Raw genomic sequence first — 20,015 nt, 5'->3', positions numbered from 1 at the left:
GAATATATGATAATATTATTTTAATTTGCAATCAAAGGTTGGTTTTCCTTAAGGTGTTCTAATGCCATGATTATGGCATTTAACTCAGCAGACATTATAGATAAATTATTAAATAATCTCTCGCCCATTGCAATTTTCAGGTGAGGAAGGAAAACACCACTTGCAACCTTCTCATTCATTTTTTACCCATCAACAAATATCTGCAAAAAATTCTAAAATTCTGCAAATTTTTTCTGAAAAATAAAACAAATGGTGTTAACTCTTTATTCCACTTTGAAAATTCAGTATTTATTATGGGAATTGACCAATTCCATGGAGGGGATTGGGGGAAAGTAGATGCAATAGACTTTGATGGTACAGGGAACTTCTTCTGAATATTGGCATACTCATCTGCAATGCCTCTATACATGGCTGGATTTCTTAACCAATTATGTAATGTGTGTGAGCTATTTGATTTAATTTTTGTAAGATGTTTTGTCAAGAGAAACCTACGTCTCTCCCTTATTGTTGTTAATCCACTCTCCTTAAGCAGAAACTTGGTGCTTGTGGGTTTCCTAAGACCAAATATGAGACGTATTATATCATTTTGTGTTGTTTCAATTTTTTCGTGGGGGGGGGGGCTAGTTGCCCTCCAATCACTTTCGACTATTAAAAGGGGCACTAGCCCTTTGAATTTCCAATCTAATAAGCTTTTTTGAAGTTTCTACGACAACGCCTTCTATAAAAACCTTATATGCCCTCAGGGCATAACTTAAAACCCTTGCCCCGTGGGTTGTGGGGGAGTGTCCTCTTCAAAAAGATATTTTCTATCTGTAAATCAACTACGCTGAACAAAATGGCTATCTCAAAATTTTGATTGGACGTATTTGGGGGAATGATGGGTGTAGGGGGGAGGGGGTAGTTGCCCTCCAATCACTTTCGTCTATTAAAAAGGGCACTAGCCACTCCAATTTCAAATCGAATGATCCCTTTTCGAAGTTTCTGCGACGACTCCTTCGATACGAAGTGCCCAGGTATGGAGAAAAAACAAAAAAACAACACATTATACCCACATCGTTCTTTACTTAGGCAGTGCTAGCGCGCTGCCTATGATATTTCTTTACAACATCCTCCCATCCCAAATGGGAACGACCGGCTATGTCTTTAGTCCTGGAAGGTTGGTCGTAAAGAGCAATATTTGGCAATCTGTCATCCTTCACCCGCAGAACGTAACATTGCCATATCAACCTTTCTCTCACTATAGCCCTAGACAGATGGGTTGACCCTCATTTTGTGCACTGTTCAGTGTTTGAAATGCGATCAGTCAGTCGCTTACCTAAAACAATCCAAAAGCCCATTTCTTGGAAAATATCTAGCAAATCTTCCTTCATTTCTTGGAATACCCGTTTTTCAGAGCTATAATAGAGCACTGTCATCACTTTAGCTTTTGATATTCTAATCCTAGTTCTCAGACTTATCTTCCTATTCTTCTAAATTTTTATCAAGTGTGAAAAACACCCTGAGCCTTGGCTATTCAGCTATAAATATCGTCACTCCATCAACCGTTTTTAATAATAATACTACCTAGGTAGGTGAAGCAGTCCTTTTGATCAATCTTTTCACTACCTAAAATCACCTTTCAGTCTTCACAAATTTCCACCCTTAGCCATTAGGTCTTCTCAACATTAATTTTCAAACCTATTCTTGCAACCTAAGCTCTTAGAACCTCTAAAAGTTTATTCATTTAGCTAGCGCTTTCATCTAGGATGCTTAAACTATAATCATAGTCAAAGTCCAGGAGAGTTTGGTTTTCCCCATTTGTTTCCAGGTTCTTCCGTTCCCTTTACTGTGTATTTTTAAGACAAAGTCTATCAAAACTATCCATATAAATGATGACAGAACCAACCCTGCTTAACACGATTTAATAGGAAATCAGATACACGTCACTACAAATCAGTGCACGTCACTACTCACTTTAATGTATTATTCTAGTATACCATACAAGGATAAGATCTTCGTCAAATCTTTTTTATCAGCTGAATCAAATGCTGGCTCATGATCTATAAAACTGAGAACTAAAGGTATTTGATGACTCAGACGCTTAAATTACTAATATAAGAATGAAAATTTGGTCGACACATCCTCCGCCCTTCCTGAAACCAAATTTTTCTTCTCTTAAAACTTTATCTACACCTTCAGTTAGACTGAAAATTATCATCATACTGTTTAATTTTCTTCCTACAGAAATCAGACTAATGCTTTATAATAACCACACTCCCTCTTATCTCCTTTCTTATAGAGGGGTTTGATTAGAGTTTTCCTATAATCGCTAGCATTTTCAAAAATCATTTTCATAATCTTCAGTAGCTTATTTCTAACTTCATAGCCACCATGTTTAAGAAACTCATTTACCACATTTGGAGTTTTCCTATAATTGCTAGGTACTTCCCCGTTCCAATAATCATATTCATATTCTTCAGTAGCTTATTTCAAAACTCATAGCCATCATATTTAAGAAGCTCATTTATCACACTATCAGCTCCAGGGGCCTAATTATTTTTTTATTCTTTTAGTTCCGTCACTGATTTTTCCTCCCCAAATAAATATTCCTTGATATCCAAAGCGTCACAAAATTGTTCATTCTTCTCTGTATCTTTTCCCGTAATTCTTTCACGGTTGAGCATCTTCTCATTATATTATGCCCATCACTCTTTAACTTTTACAATATCTTTTTACTAGTATTTTCCTGATGAATGGCAATTTTATCCATAGTCTCCGCTTCAAACCTCCTTAGCTCATATTTTAATGCTTTCTCCACTTTCTTTACTTAAACATAAAGTATTTTCACTATTATTCCTAGCTCTGTTCCTAACTTTCTTCCCTAAGATACCATTAGCAACTTCAAAGATTGTTTTCTTAAAATTATTCCAACCATCTTCAACATTGTCAAATTTTAATTTCTCAAGTTTAGTATTCAACTGTTCCTGGAAAATTTCTCTCAAATTCTCATCCTGGAGCCTACCAAAATCATAACTCTCAGGGATACCCTTTCTAAATTTGACCTTTAAATTAACCCTGCACGCTACTAGATGGTGATCTTTATTTTTAGCATCAATAACAGAACTTTTATATACCCTCATATCTTGTTTAGATCCTAACAGTCTTTGGTTTACAACAATATTTCACTTAGGTTAGCTGTCTGCCTGTCTCACCATTTTCAGGGATACGAGTTTCTGAAACTTCTAAGAAGTCCAATTCGAAGCGTCTGGATTCGTCAGTCAAAACATCAATACGAGGGTTAGTTTTTAAAATTGCGGCATTCCAAGTTGCAATTTTCGTATTCATTAAATCATTGAAAATATTTTGACCTCAGGAAAAGCAATGGTCCCAAAATCAGTGAAAGACGGGGACTAACATATATTCTCAAGCCTACACGAAGTGATTAAGCCGACTTAGAATCGGACAGCAAGAAGTCTCTGGGACCTTCAGTGTGGATGGAAGCTTTTTGCAATCCTGGGCCCAGTTTACAACATCACTATATGGAAAGTTCCTCTTGTGTAAAATTTATCCCTGGGGGAGATTATTCTGACTGAAAAATTTCTTCTTAATGTAATTTCATACGGAAAAGTGCTTTTTAACTGCTTTTTATTTAATTTCTAATCGTTTTCATGTTATGACTTAGCCACTCCCCACCATGTGGAAAAATATCTCCAGAAATAAATTGCTCCAATGTAAATTTTCTCCCCCCGAAAATTTCCCAATGGAGAATTTTCCCCTGGAAAATTCCTCCAGTAAAAATCTCCCATAGAATTTACACTCCTCTGAAAATTTTTCTGGGGCAATTCTCCAGAACATGACCAGATATAAAATGGAGTAGGCAGCGAGAAAGTAAGACAAATATAACACACTTCGTATAAGAGTTTTAGCAAACTCCCTCATATAGAACCTCCCTTGGAAAATTCACCACCGGAAATTTCCATCCCGATGGAAAACTTTGCCCTTAGAAAATACATCCCTTGAAATCTCCCCACCCCACTCCCTCGAAAAAGGCAATGCATGCTTCTCAATAGCAAATGCTATATGTAAATAATGGGCAAATTATGATTTGACGACTTTTGGGAAAGAAGGGCGTGGGAGGGGACTATTTGTCTTCCGATTTTTCGGTTATTTTAAAAGGGCTCTACAACTTGTAATGTCCTTCCAAATAAGCCCTCTCCTGATTTCTGAGACCATTTCGTCGATACAATCACCCATGAAAAAAAAATGATAAAACAATAAAATAAAATAAACACGTATCTGTGACTTTTTTTCTGGCAAAAACAAAAACAAAACAAAATTCAACGTTTTTGCAGGTCGGAGCTTGAAACTTCTAAAATAGGGTTCTTTGATATACTGAATCTGACAATGCAATTTTCAATAGGATACTCTCGCTTTCGAGGGATTCCCCTCCCCCTCTTTCTTTCGAAAATCCGACAAATAGTCTCGGGCTCGTAGCTTTTAATGGGTAATATTACACTTAATGAATCTTGTGTATTTTTTTTTCAGCTTAATAATCCAATTCTTTCTTTGTATCTTGTTATAAAAATTTCTATTTTTTTAGAACTTTGGTTTGTATTGGACCGACTCACTATTTGCCCATCACGAACTGTTTGTTACCACGAATGGTTTGAAATGGTAAGGAACATTATCATCAATTAATGAACTGAAAAAATTATGACAATTTAGTATTAAATTGCATTTAAGTATCATAAGTAATTCGGTGGACTTTGCCCTATGGAACGCGGCAAGGGCCATGGGAGAATTTAGGGTAAATGGGAAGGTGAAACTCTCTTATACTTAGATTATGCCGATAAGTTGAGCGTCCTAGATAAAAATGTTAGAAATATAAATGACTTTTTAGAGGTTTCGAAGGTCTAGTGTAAAAAAATAGGTTTGAAATTTGAGATTAAGAAGACTAATTCACTTAGACTAGCAATAATTGAAGGCGATCTTGTGTAACGAGAAAATAGATCAAGCAGATAGCTTCACATATCTGAGTATTATTATTAGTAAAGATGGTGGATGCGGTAAAGATGTAAAAAGTAGAATAGCCAAGGCTCACGTTGTTTTTTTCACGGTTGAAAAAAGTTTGGAAGAATAGCAAAATAAGTGTGCAAACCAAAATTAGAATACTAGAAGTAACAGTGATGACAGAGGTCAAATATGGTTCTAAGACCTAGGCACCTCCAAAGAGGAAAAAGGATATTTAGAAGCCTTCCAGAAAAATAGTGTTAAGAAATTTTCGGTTGCCACTTTTACTGACCTCATTTTAAAGAGTAAGGTAAACGGAAAACGCTGTCCTACCTAATGAGAATAAGGCTGAGATGACTAGAACACGTTGTGTTTATAAGAGGTGAAATAGTGCTGGTGATTGTTTGCCCCGTTTATCGGGGCATGGAAGAAAAGAGGAGCAGATGTCTCAGAATGGGAACTTCCTGGGAAGAAGTGGAACTTCCTGGGAAGGGTGAAAGAGTAAAGTTTGAAATGGAAAGGGATAAAGGAGAAGAATGCTTAGCTCTGTTGGCCTTGGGCGGCTGAGTTCATGTGTGATCTGTTAGTAGTAGCAGCAATAGTATTTGAAACTACATTGAAAAAATATTACAAGTCGACACAAAGTCACAAAACTGTTGATACAAAAAGTCAAAACTTTAAAGGCAAAGATGCAAAATCAAACGTTTAAGCTTCTTTATCGCTTCTTACCACTGTCTATTGATTTACCCAATATCTTGTTTGAACAAACAATTCAAATTTTACCCAATTTTCCTTTTTAACTCAATTGTAATTATTGGGGGAAGATGAGACAAAAATTTAAATTTATTTCGTACAACAGAATTGACCTGAAACGTAAAAGGATAAAAGCGAGATCAAAACCCTCTAGGAAAAGGAAAATTTCTTTGACAAAGTTCAAAAACACTTCTTATAATCTTAATAATCCGATACCTCTTTTAAAAGTATACGTGGTAACCCTTATAACTTGTTTTTGGCTCATTTGTTATTTTAGCGCTACCTCCTTGTAGTTCATTTTAGGTGGTATTTGAAGCGACGCATTTAGCTCGTAACGAAAACGGCCAAAAGATTTTACTTGTCATTTCACAAAAATGGTTTGTTAAAGGCTAAGTTTATTAAAGTTTCCATCCTCATATTTGTTTCATCCATTGATTAGGCTTTTCAACATAATCATTATTATTTGGGTGTTGTCTGAATTTTGAAACAACTTCCTTTGCTGCAAATGTGAGCCAAAAAATATAGGATAGACTGAATTGAAATGTTTAAGTGTAGGCTAGGGTAATATCAAAAATTTGTGTAATGTTTGGATATTAAATGAGCCAAGAATAAAACCTTGAGGAATAAATCTAAGGTTGGAAAAATTTTAGTGTAGCTACTTTTTGCTATTGTGGAAAGGAGTAAGGTTATGAAAATGAAACTTCCAGTAATGAATTAAGGGCCAAAAAACTCTGGAAAGGTATTGCCAAGCTTCTATGTTAACCCTCTTCATATATCTAAGTCTTAGAAATCTGCCTACTTGTTGGTAAAACAACATTTGACCATAATTTTCAGTTATCACTTTCTTTTTCTCTGGTTTCAGTTCTGAAAATGTAGCCTAATTTCTTTTATTTGAGTAGAATTTAAGCCATATCAATAGGTTTCTTCTATCTTAAGAAAATGCATTTGCAGATCTTTGAAACCTCATAAATTGGGATTGACAAAAGTTGTGAAGCTCAAAACAAGTTTGTTATACTTCATTGAAGCAGAAGACCTGTTTTGCATGGTTTCACTTTAAAACACAAATATTTAAAAGGAGGTCATCCAAGGTTGTTGCACTCTAGAGGAAGAAGGAGTAGTGGTAGGTACTTCAAAATACCTTCCCAGGGCATACTTTGGTAAATATTTACCAAATCATATTATTGAGTTACAACTAAAGTTAATATACCACATGATGCCTTTTTTTCTGCTCTAAAAATATAATAGGCCTAATCAATTTTGTTGGAAGTTAATTTTATCCCCCACACATATATATATACCATTTCAGGGTATATATTTGCACCTTAGGGGGGTGAGGGGGAAGTTTCAACTTACCCCTCAGTTACATCAGAAATAAAATTACCCCCACCCCCCTAATGTTTGAATTACTGACCTAGGATTAATGTGAATATACCACTTTGGTATTTTCCTATAGAACTAGGGGGGGGGGGGGGTATAGTATAGCAAAGCTACATGCTAAATTTGTTAACTATGATTATTCTACATATTATGAAGTATTTATTATTTTAATCAGAAATGGAATAAGCCATAGACTTGTATCATATAACACAAATTACATAGGCTGCTGTGAGTGACACTTATAAAAAAAAAAATATATAAACTTCCTAATAAAAAAACAAAACAAACAAAGATACCATACAACAAATATACACTTCATGGTCCTAAGTACTGCCTTCTGTAAAAAGAGGACCCAACTAATGCTGTTTTGAAAGCTGCAACATCATTCACCAGAACTACGTGGTCAGGTAACATTTTTACTGAACAATTTGCAAAGGAACTCTGTTCAACTTTCCTTGATGCTCTTGGCTGGTACAACTTTTAAAGAATTCTGCTATGTAGATGAATAATGACTAAACTCAAAGAAATCTTCACAATATCCTTTATGATATGGAAAGTGTTGACAAGGTCCATTCTTTCCCTTCTGAATTGCAGATATGGTAAGCTCAGGCTACTCAATCTCTGCTCATAAGGTAGGTATTTCAGACATGGGACAAGTTTGAATGCTTGTCTTTGCATTTTTTTCAATTAACTGTGCATTAGATTTTCTAATTGGATACCACACAGATGAGCTGTATTCAACAATGGGGAGCACCATTGTCTTATACAATGTGGTAAAACTTTGCAGATTAAACCTTCTGAAACCTTCTTTTTTGACACAAAGCAAACCATAGTTTGCTTTTTGCAAAACAGCTGATACTTGCTTATCAACCTCAGCTGATCATCAAAAATAATACTGAGATCCCTGATAGAGTTAACAGGACATGCTGATGCTGATCACCAATGAAGTACAGTATACCCCATCTTTATAATAAAAATATTTTATTACCTGTCAAAATCAAACAAAAGAGATGGAGCACATAAAAATACAAGAAAAAGATAAACAAGACAATATACACGACAAATACAAAATACATAAAAATACAAGATTTTGACACAATATAATACTCACTAGCAGGAAAATACTGGTTGAACCATAGAAAAAAACAAAAACACACCGAGTTCTAGTGGCAGAGGATTTCAAACCACGAATGGCTTTTAACATTATTATTGAACTTTGAGGTATGATTAAGGATAGCTGAAGTTGGGTATGCTATATTATAATTTCTAATAAGAAAAGAATTTCAGGACCAAAGCAGAAACTTAGCATACTTAAAGAAAACAGATTGAAGTTTACATTTATTGCATTCGGGAAAAATTCTCCAATAAGGACTTAAATACAAAAAATGGGGGAGTGCAATTGAATTATAAAGGCAAAATAAAACTTTTCTGTTGAACCTCAACATATTTGAAACAATACTGTACGCAAAACCACTTTCCTTCTGTAGATGGTTGATAAGCAACGGACGGGTTGTTTTTAGAGTTGAACCAATAGGAAGGCCAAGGTAAGTAATGAACTGGACTGACTTAACATTTGTAATTCCAAGAGCAATTGTAAAACCTTTGGGGACTGATTTCCAATTAAAAAGCAGGATTTCTAACTTTTCTGCATTAAACTCTATTCTGACCTGCTTATAATCATTCTGGAGGATCTTAAAGTTTTCCTATATACCCAAAACAGTGCAACTCAAATTAAATATATCATCCATGTATGATATTAACAAAACATCAATAGGTTGAATTGGGGAAAGTCCAACACCTTAACATGTTTTTTTTTGTTAAATTGACTCTCAAGATTTTTTTTTATGAGTATCTCATATCATCTTCTATCAACCTTTTTTTTACAGCAGTTTCCCATATTATTCACTTTCTGATTCTCCCATATACTCTGCTTGTAGCCCATCACCAGGTCTCAAAGTTGGTGCAGTCTGCTATGTTGGACTTACCCCAGTTTTTGGGGAAGTGCAACATATCCTATTAGCTTTTTTCAACAATATGTCAAAAATAATATCACTTCACCATCTTAAAGGGCATCAAGAAATCAGTATAAGTCCATGAGCAAACAATTTTTATGTGAAACTCACTGACTGGCATCAAAAGGCCAGACCATACTTTTTTCTGCTGCTCTGGGGTAACTCTGACAGTGTTGGACTTACCCAACAGATAAACATTACAAGCATCATAGCCGAGGTGCACAAATCACTGAATGTAAATGATTGCTTGTATTTTAAAAAAGAAAAACATATCACACAAATTATGGTTTGACTTCAGATACAAAGTTACTCATATATGTTGTAGCTTATGTGTATGGGCATAAAACAAAGATCTACTGACGCTTGCCAGTAACTGCCTTGTACAATACAATAACCTGACGGATTTGGGGTATTTCAAATGGTCTGGTTCCCACTGAATTTACTGGTCCTGCAAAAATGTATTTGTCATCCACAGTATCAATATTGTCTTTCTGTGGCCAATTGAATGAGTAGGTGGCAAGGCTCAGGCAGTGAAGAAACTTGAGCTTAACTTTTCCCTTGTCAGGCAAGTCTAGAACCCTTCCTATGTACCAACCTTGTTTGTCATTCCTGGCATTGTATCTAACTGCATAGTACTCATTCAGCTTGAGAACAATCTTTTGCTTACTGGGTGTCTCCTTGTCATCACTGTCACTTTCTTGAATAGTATCTTGAATACTCTGATCATCCTCATCAGAGCCAAGTTCAAGGATGATGTCTGATTTGCTATCACCCGTATCTCTATTGGCTTAGAAGAATTCCTAAGAGGAATTCTTCCTCTTAGGAAAAATTTTTTTTTTCGATTTCACACCCTTCCCATCTGAACTTTTCTTCTTCCCTTTGCATTTTGCCTTCAGATTTTCTCCCCTCTCAAGCACCTCTAGATGCTCTTTTGATGTTATTACTTCTGCCTCTCTTACAATTTTCTTCCGTTTTTCTATTCCTGAAACTGATGGTAGGTTGGGCCGCTTGATTGAGTCAAGAAGAATCTCTTCAAAAGTTTTTGATTGGTTGCCAAACAACTTCCTTGGACTAAAGGTAACAGAAAAGGTAATTTTTTCTAGTTCAGTGTTGATGGTGGTTGTGACTTTAGATGTGCCTGAATTTTCCTCTTGCTCCTTTTTCATTTGTGCATAGCGTCTCAACTTGGTAGGTTCAAACTTGGTCTGGTCAATTACGGATGGGTTTACTCTCATTGGAACACTCAGATCAAAGATTCCAGTTGCTTTGAACAACTTTTCAATCAGACTAGGAGTGAGATAGGTATCCCATACCTTTGATAAGAGACATACAAAATCCTTCTTTGACAGAATGTTGCCAGGGTTCTTATATGCCCTCAGGATATAACTTAAAACCCTGGCCCTGAGGCTTGTGGGGGAGCGTCCTCCTCATAACATTTTCTATCCATACAAAATCCTTCTTTGACCGAATGTTGCCAGGGTGCTCCCTTTGTCATTTCGAGAGATTCTGATCATAAGACACTTTCATTCCCTTGAAAACCACTTATCAAGAGGTTGAAGCATGTGGAGGTAGCTTGAGAATTGTCACATTATTTTCGTTTGCAAGTTTTGCAAGAGCAAGAGAAAGATGTGAGCCATGTCCATCTAAGATGAGAATTGCTTTTCCCTTTACATGAGAAAGAAATTGGAACTCAAACCATTTCATAAAGAGATCAGAAGTCATCCATCCTATCTTGGTAGATGAGTAAGATGCATCAGGGTAAGCTCCCTCTACACGTATCCTTGAGGTCCAGGTATTCTTTGCAGAGAAAACTATTAGAGGTTGGAGTTTTTCTCCGTTTGCACTGATACAAGCCAAGAAAGTTGTATTTTCACCTCCATTACCGCCTGTTCTACGAGTGACTGTTGAGCCTTTGGCTCCAGCAACTTTTGTGTTGCCAGGATCCCTGCAGAAAGATGTCTTGTCCAAATTAAACCATTACTGGGGCTTGTCAAGAATATCCATCACGTGGCAGTTTCATACAACAGCTCATAAAAACCATACATTATGAAGGGGTCAGAGTGCTGCAAAAGTCTTTTGTTTTCTAACCTTTCTGGTTTCTTTAATGAAATTTTGTTTTGGCACTTGAACCCCACCCACCAGTCATGACCAGGTCGGTTGTCCTTAAATCTTGTTTGAACTGTGTTCTTGATGAGATAGTCTTGGACTTGGTCAAAAAATTCCTGCTTGCTGAGACCTATGCTCCACTTTTCAAGTATTCGGAGACCCTGAGCCATATCCTTTTCTATTTCAGCAGGAATTTCTTGGCTCTTCCCTCCACCACAAACTGGCTTTTTGACTTGTTTCTTCTTCATAAGATGGTCATGCAAGGTAGTGCGCAGTATTTGAAATACTTTGAAAGCCTGTAGCATAGACATTCTCTTTGAAGATATCTCTGGTAGCGCGTTTTGTAGCTGAGTTGCATCATATGTTCCTCCAACCCTGCGTTGTGTTTTCCAAACATAATTTCAAGGCATCTAGAAAAGACAAAGGAATTATGAATGAATGGATGAATTTATTCGAAGGGGAATTATGAATGAATTGATGAATGTATTCGAAAACCTGTCACAAGCAGGTGTGCAAACAATTCCAAAACTGCCAGTAGCAGAATTCCAAAAGCTGCCTACACTTTAGCAGCAAAATCCGTGTTTTGACAGCTTTTCTTTGAGCAAAAAGTATTTCTATAGGTAAAATTTGCAGAAAAGTAACAAATGTAACTTAGTATAGCTTGTGGTTAGAATTATCAATAGTTTTTTGAATCATATTTAATCATATTAAAGTACTGTCTCATATTTACTCTAATACTGGTAATGGTGTATAGTATTCAAAGTCTCAAGTATACAGTATATAGCTTATGCTTATACTGCTGATAGTTTATGGATTGAGTTGTACACTCCAATGATATTGGTATTATAAAAATAATACACACCCAACTGCATTCTTAATATTCATTGATCACTGTACTACAACAATAAAAAGGTCAGTATACTTTTACTAGCATAAGAAGAAAGGTCAGTAATTCAATGATCTATGTCTGGTTTTGATGTGTAGTAAATAATTGAGACATAAACTTTTGAAAATAGTGAAAAAATTATGTCAAGTCAAGTGAAAGTAATAGTTACTAGGGGTGAATTGTCGTCAGTGATAAATCACTAGGGGTGGCAACCCTGAAAGAAAGGGGATTTTTGGGGAACCAATTTTGAGAATGTTTATGAGAAGACAGATTTTGGGGGAAATCCCTCAAAATTTGGGGATAGTGGAAGCACTGGTATTTTTGAAAAAAATCTGCCAACAAATTTTACTAGGCCATGAAAACTGTCAAGTAGCATTGCTACTAGACTATCCCACTTTTTGAACGGCGGAGCACAACTTGTGTTTTGACACCTTTTCTTTAAGCAAAAATTATTTTATATGTAAAAAGGGTATTTTCAGAAAAAATCTGCCAACAAATTTGATACCTGCGAAGTAGCATTTCTACTTTGCTACACTTTTTGCATGGCAGGTCACAAGTAAAGGTTAAGACGGAAAAAAAATTACAAGGGAGAAAGATAAATGAAAGCAGGCACAGAACTGCAATACATGAATGATCAACACAACACTACATTCCACTAAGTTAGTAGAGCCATCTAAGGATGGTTACTGGCTTCAACCTTTATTATCTAAAGCTTAGAATCTGTTCTACCATTTAAAATATCGATCTTTGGTAACATGGGGTAAGTCCGACACCCCAGCCAAACTTCCCCTGTAGGGGGTAAGACCGACATGTCGGACTTTCGCCAGATGGGCTTTTTCGGGGGTAAGACTGACACCCCTCTTATCTGTTCAACTAATAACATTAGCTTGTTTTAAAAAATCATGAAGATGCTCCTGGTCTTCTAGTTTCTAAGAAATGAAAAAAAATTCTCTATCTCTCTTACTTTGTAATCTGCATAAGTTAAAGTAAAGTCAGTTACCTGTGTTCCTAAAAAAACGCCATCCAAAAAACTTCAAAACCCTCTGAACAGAAGGTGTGCTAACTCTGCCGGAAGTTGATGGCACTGTTGCCTACTGCTACTAATATGGAAGAAAATATGAAAGCCTCCCACAGATACAATGGACCATAGACAAATTGAAGGTTGGTATCGGACTTACCCCACTGTTGGACTTTCCCTGATTCACCCTACATCACAGGACACAAGTTGTTTTACATCTCTCTTGCCCTCAGATTATTGTATTATTAAAAGCAGTAGGTGATGTTATTGCCCCTTGTTGAGCCCCTTTTTTAACTGGGACAACAGGATTATTTTTTATTTTATGATCTGGATGCTGATTCAAGTGCTCAAGCTTGGTTTTCATATTTACATATATATCATTTAAAGGGAAAAGGGTTCATTTTTTTACACCGCACTTTCCCATATCCAAAATCAATTCATCGTGAATCAAAGAGTCAAAGTTGAACATCATATGCCACAAAAGCCAAACTTTCTCCACTTTTCTCGGCATCAACAAGAATAGATGCTACAGCAGACAACACATGGCAACAACCCAGACGCGGCTGGAATCCAAACTGTGAGTCTGGGTTATAGCACTCATTTTGGACTTCATTAATTATCAAAAGCTCAAATATTTTACAAAAAGTTGTCAAAACTGTGATTGGCCAAAAAGATGATCATTCCCAACAAGGTTTACCTTTCTTAGGGATTGGAGTTAAAGCCCCAATACAAAAAGATGACAGAACTATTCCAATCATTTGAAATAACAGAGTAATATGATGAAGGAATAATTGACTACATATTTTGACATGGAATGCAGAAATGTTATCTGAACCCCTGGATTTCTTTTTCTTAAGTCAATTAATAGCATTCATTATACACTCTAGAGAAACCACAACATCAGAATTAGACAAACTAGCTAAGAAAGAATCTAACTCACACTTATTATAATCTTCAAGGCACTTTTCAGGGGCAGAGAACATGTTCTCATAATATTTGACCCAAGTTGATTCAGGGATGTCATAGTCCGATATATTATTAAGGCAATTACTCTGTGGTTTTAGCACCATTTTCCAAAGCTCATTTGGATCACTAAGAACTATATTAGAATAAACTGACTGAATTGAGCTCCTATGCTTGGCAAGCTCATTTGCAAACTGTTTTTTAGTCTGCAATCTTATCTGATTTACAATACCAGACCTAGGAGAGCCAGTCTCTCCAAATTTTGCCCTATCACATGCTTAACAAAGTGCTGGGTTCTTTGACCACCCAATAATTTCTGTCCCACTTTTAATATACTTAGTAGGAACAGCCGCAAGTTTGGCAACATGCAAAGAATGAATCAATTTGGAACAGTATACATTTAGCTTCACTTGTGTATCAACTGAGTCTGCACAAATAGACTTACAAAGTGGATCACAGGGCACATGGATTTTGTCCAAGATTACACCACATGACTCATTAAATTTTTGAACATTAACCCTAGACCAATTTGGTAACTTAATCCACCTTTTACTTGACTTGGCGCTGTCCATATCTTGTGGTAACTGAGCCTGCAGGAAATATGCTCTGAACTTGAGTGGGAGATGGTCAGACATAAGGTTATTATCCATAACAAGCACAGAGGGAATATTAACAGATTGGCTTGCTACAATATGGTCTAAGTTGGATGTACTTCCAGAGTTATGAATGTATGTGTATTTTTCACTTTTGGCTCTGACACATAGATCATCACTCATAATGCCAAGTAAAATACTTCTGAGACTTGACACCACGTGGTTGTCGAATTCAAGGTTGCAATTGAAGTCACCTACTATAATACAATGAAGCTTTCCTTGACGAGCTTTTTCCAGGCATTTAGAAATTTTAGACACACTAATTGCGAAGCGACGTTCCGATTTGTCATCCTGGTAGTCAGTGGGAAGATAGACATCAATTATAGCTATGTTGTTTACTCTAACAGCAAGGTAATAATCCTCCAAATCCAAAAGGTCAGAGCTTAGGTTAGATTGAATGTACATTACTAAACCACCTGAAGGATGACCACAATCTTTTGTTTGCTTTGCAGGCACAGAATAAACATTATAACAAGGTGAAAGATTCAACAAGTTTATGCCCTGCTCCATAGTAAAATGCTCTTGCAGGCATATTATGTTGCACTCAGAAAGAAAATCAAGGATGAAAGTAGATTAGTTTATAAAGTTCCCATTGATATTCCAAGATATCAGACTATGTGATGTCAGGGGTTACTTGGTCATGGCCTAGCAGAGGTTGGCTTCTGTTTAGCAACAGGACAATTTACTCTGTAGCATGTATGATCGTTTTTCTTACATACTACACAAAACATCACCAGTGCATGGATTGGATTTGCTGGGTGCATGGTCAGTTGCTCCACAGCAACCACAAATAGCGGTATTATTACAATTGGCTGCAAGATGGCCTTCAGCATGACAAGAGAAACATCTTCTTGGCAAAAACTTTATATTCCTGTTGATTCCTTCCTGTTGATATTCATCAACAGGAAGTACTTTGTAATCAATTTTGGCTCTGTGTTTAAAGAAGGAGTCCAAGTCAGCATGGATATCAAAGCAAACTTTGTAAGAATATGAGCTTCCAATCCTGACTGCTTTGCAAGCTCTGGGGATAAGGTGCAACACATCTTGTTCCTCCATTTTATGGGAATTCTTTTCACTACCCCAATAAAGTTTGGAGCCCTTAGTGACGCGTTTATTGTGGGTTGTTTGCCTTTTATGTGGTCAACAATAGCTTCAGCAGTATCTCTAGACTGGACTATAAGTTTCCAGTTAGCTTTACTTTTGGCTTTAGTGATACAGGTAAGTTCTTGAGTACAACTGCATACAAAGGGCCTACAAGCACTGGGGGTGTTGAGTGATCCAGGTAAGTTCTTGAGTAAACTGCATACAAAGGGCTTACAAGCACTGGGGGTGTTGAGTGATCCAGGTAAGTTCTTGAGTACAACTGCATAAGATGGAGCCTTGGATTCCAATGCATTGAATCTTGAGGGCCAAGAAATAGATTTGTTATTGTTGGATTCCACTAAATAATCAATTTTCTGGCCTAATTTGTTTACTTTCACAGCAAGAGTAGCCACTACTGCTGTGAAGCCACTCTTCCAGAGCAAGGATTCTCAAGTACAAATTTTGGCATTGGCTTCTTTTCTTTATCCTGACCATGTAACCATTTACAAATTTCTGTAACATTGTCTTTGCATTTCACATTTCTAACAAACCTGCTTGTAAACTGAAACTTATTGTTCAACATTTCTTTTGCTGTAATTATGTTGTCTTTACTAATGAAGCTTGTTGTTTTACCAACAATTAACTCAATCTTTGCACCCTCTGTCATTGATCAATAACAGGGCTTAATATTAATCCTGTCATGGTACTAGAAACTTATCTAACTGGATTTATCACCTGGTGATCAAACTCCAAATCACTGTCAAAATATCCAGTATAATATCCAGGGCAAAAGTCTGTTCATTTCACTAGGTAAAATAAGTTAATAGAAAATTTACCAAACAGCTTCTTAATATCCAGAAAATTGCAATTTTGTGTTTGTCCACACTGAATGGAAGCTAGTAGACATTTATTCTGATTAACAAACATAGAATTTAAATTACACCATTCAAACAATGCATCTAAATCTCCCTGTAGAAATGTCACATCAACTGGGGAGGTGACACCTCTGTATAGCTTCACATCATCTGCAACAATTGAATAGTGCTGTGTTGGATTACCTGCAGCAAATCATTTATAAATAAACAGAATAATTCTGGTCCCAGGCAGCTACCCTGATGGACTCTGCTTAGAACTCCACACCCTTCAGATGGTGCCTCACCAACCTTCACTTTCAGTGACCAATTAGTTAGGTATAATCCAAGTCACGTCTCTACATCCAATCCCATACTTAATATCCCATATTTTAATATTTTTCCACCAGCAAAGATATTGAAACCTTGTCAAATGCCTTGCAAAAAGTTATTTTTCAAAATAATTTTGGATGCAATACACAATTACTTTTTCCATAATTCTGCAAAAATTTTATATGTGTGAGATAGGGCAATTATTTGTGAAATCTGACCTTGGCCCACCCTTATGAAGTGGTTTTATGACAAGTTTTTTCCATGCAGCTGGGCACTTACCAGAATCTCAACAAAGATTAAAAAGAAATAAAAGTGGAGCCGCTAAAGAAGAAGCTAGTTCTTGTATAATAACATTTGACATACCATCTATATCTGGGGATTTGTCAACAGAAAGCTCACACATAATTTTTTGGATGTGCTCAGGTGCTACATCAGAGTCATCATAGTGTGACTCATTCTGCATATATTAGATCTTGTATGGGAAGCAGGATTAACAAAAACAGTTGAAAAAGTTTTGTTAAACATATCTGCTTTTCTCTTATCATCATCAACAGCTTCACTAGTGACTGGGTTACTGAAAACCATGGACAATAATGACTGCTCTTTTTTGCCCCTATTCACATGCTTCCAATACTTTTTTGGACAACTTTGCATGCAACCAGTTATTGACAATTCCACTCATCTAGGGATTCATCATCCCTAGCTAATCCTAAGTGACGACTCATTTTTGTAAAAAGTTTGTATTTGGGGTCTGACATATTCAAACAATCAGTGCAAACCTACTTTACACAACCATCACATAGAAGTGCATAGCTTTCATCTTGCAGGCTAGCATCACAGGCTGAACAAGGATTGACTCCTTTTCTGGGTGACTGACGAGGTCTCTTCAAAGCAGCACTCATTTTTTGGGGGGAAAACTTTCAGTCTGATTTGGCTATATTCCAATAACTTTGTAAAAACCAGCATGGCAACACTGCACTTCCAATTTTGGCATTAGAGAAAATCTGCACAGAAATAGTTGTGGGTAACCCTGTGCACAGGAGAAACTCAATCCACCATTTTTATTGATAATTAACAGTTAAGAAAAGATTAGAATTAGCTTCATTAGAGTTATTTGTCATATCAGCAGAATCACTGAATTTTTGTAATTTGATGGATACTAATATTGTCAAAAAGGATGTATTTTTACCATAGTTATGAGGATATCTTTCATCCAGTATCTTAAACTGTGTTGCCATTTATCAAATAATGATTGTTTTCTTAAAGCAGCTTTCACATGCATGTCTAGCTGGAATATCATGTCTAGACATGTGTCTGGCCAGAAATCAATGTCTAGGAAATTACTGTTCACAACAAGAATTCAGTGCTTAGCTAAAACTACAAATTTAGTTTCAAAGAGAATACAGTTGTTATTTCTAGCCAATGAAGAGAGCTTATACAGGCAAAACATTCAAAATTGTAATCCCTATTTTTATTGTCACAAGATAATGGATGAGACAAGCCAATCAATTGCCTTATTGGGCTTCACTATTATAATCTGGCATTGCATATCTACCTAATATGAACAAAAAACAATGAGGAAACCAAAATTTAATTTCAGTCTGAAAATGTAAGCATAGATGATGAAAATAGTGGAACTTGACATATACTGATTGGCTGTAATTGAAAATCTTTGACTTTGAGTTCTAGAGTTTAGAACTGGATGCTTAGTTGTAACTTGTCTTGCCAAGCACCAAATTTTACTTGTGAATGGTAGCGGTCTAGACATGAATTTTAACATTGCTTAACATGTTTCCTTCTCTACAGTTAGGTCTCTAGACAAATTACCTTAAATTGCATTGTCCAGCAACTAAGGTAAATCCTGTAATGTTGCTGGTGAGTAATGAGAATTATTCTAATTGGCAGCATCCCATTTTGTTTTCCAAGGTTGCTTCAGCCAGTCATAATCAACTCCAGATTGGAATCTATTAGTGGTAGGGGCTGTTACCATTTCATTAGTTAAAGAATTTTAGAATGACACAATTCTATTGGAGACATGCACGTGGGCATTGCTGAACATGTTTTCTTCTAGAGAAACTTGCTTCTAAAAAAGTTAACGTGTTAATTTCTCTGCAGTTAGATCTCTAGTCAAATTACCTTAAATTGCATTGTCCAGCAACTAAGGTAAGTCCTGTGATGTTGCTGGTGAGTGATGGCAATGATTCCAATTGGCAGCATCCCATTTTGTTTTCTATGGTTAATTTGGCCATTCATAATCAACTCTAGATTGGAAAGCATTGGCGGTAGAGGCTGTTACCACCTCATCAGTTAACAAATTCAAGAATGAAACAGTTCTATTCGAGAAGAAATGTTCTGCTGTACGTGTCTGGGCTCTCTTCTGGAACAATTTCAATGAGACGCCTATAGTCCTCTGCAGGGTGTCATAGTCCGAGACAAGAAAGGGGGTTGTTGTTGGCTAGTAATTCCTTAGTCATAATCATGTCTCCCTTCGTCTTTTATAAACAAGTGAAGGTAACTTAAGTTTTTGTAATCTTGCCAGGTAATTCAGACCTTTACACCCTTTTATAAGTTTTGTGGCATTTTGTTTAATGGATTCTAGGGCAGCTATATCATCTTTATCATTAGAGGAGGCAACAGTCATTTCATATGCTATGACAGGCCAAACTAGGGCTTTGTACAATTTTGGCATGGTCTGTGGAGCTCTGGAGGAGATGGTCTGTTTTATTAACCCTAGTCTTTGTGATGCTTGGCCAACAATCATTCCTGTATGGGATGTGAACAAATAACTAGGGTTGCTTTTCCCAAAATGGATAGTTTTGCACCTTTTAATATTCAGTTCAAGGCACCAACTCTCTGTCCATTAAGAGAAAAAGTCAATAGCAGCTTATAAGGTGGTGTCTGCATTTACTGGGCCAGTTATTTTAGAATCATCAGCATATAGGCTCAGTTTATTTAGAACTACATATTTGCCATCATTAATATAGATATTGA

General features: G+C 36.3%; 1 protein-coding gene across 1 annotated transcript in view; it reads left to right on the top strand.

Moving 5' to 3' along the window:
• Positions 1-6,051: 6,051 nt before the first annotated feature.
• The window catches only part of LOC148948275 (26S proteasome regulatory subunit 4-like), a 41,983-nt gene continuing 28,019 nt past the window's right edge, over positions 6,052-20,015 (top strand). The window contains exon 1 of the mRNA XM_089094815.1: positions 6,052-6,119. Coding sequence (XP_088950941.1) covers positions 6,117-6,119 — 3 coding nt within the window. The 5' untranslated portion in view covers positions 6,052-6,116. The remainder of the gene's footprint in view (positions 6,120-20,015) is intronic.

Source organism: Artemia sp. Qi Xiang Cuo, chromosome 9 (genome assembly GCF_049724085.1).
Source record: "Artemia sp. Qi Xiang Cuo chromosome 9, ASM4972408v1, whole genome shotgun sequence".
In the NCBI taxonomy this organism is placed as follows: Eukaryota; Metazoa; Arthropoda; class Branchiopoda; order Anostraca; family Artemiidae; genus Artemia; species Artemia sp. Qi Xiang Cuo.
Note: the sequence above shows the minus strand (reverse complement) of the source record. Positions and strands in the feature narration are given on the sequence as shown.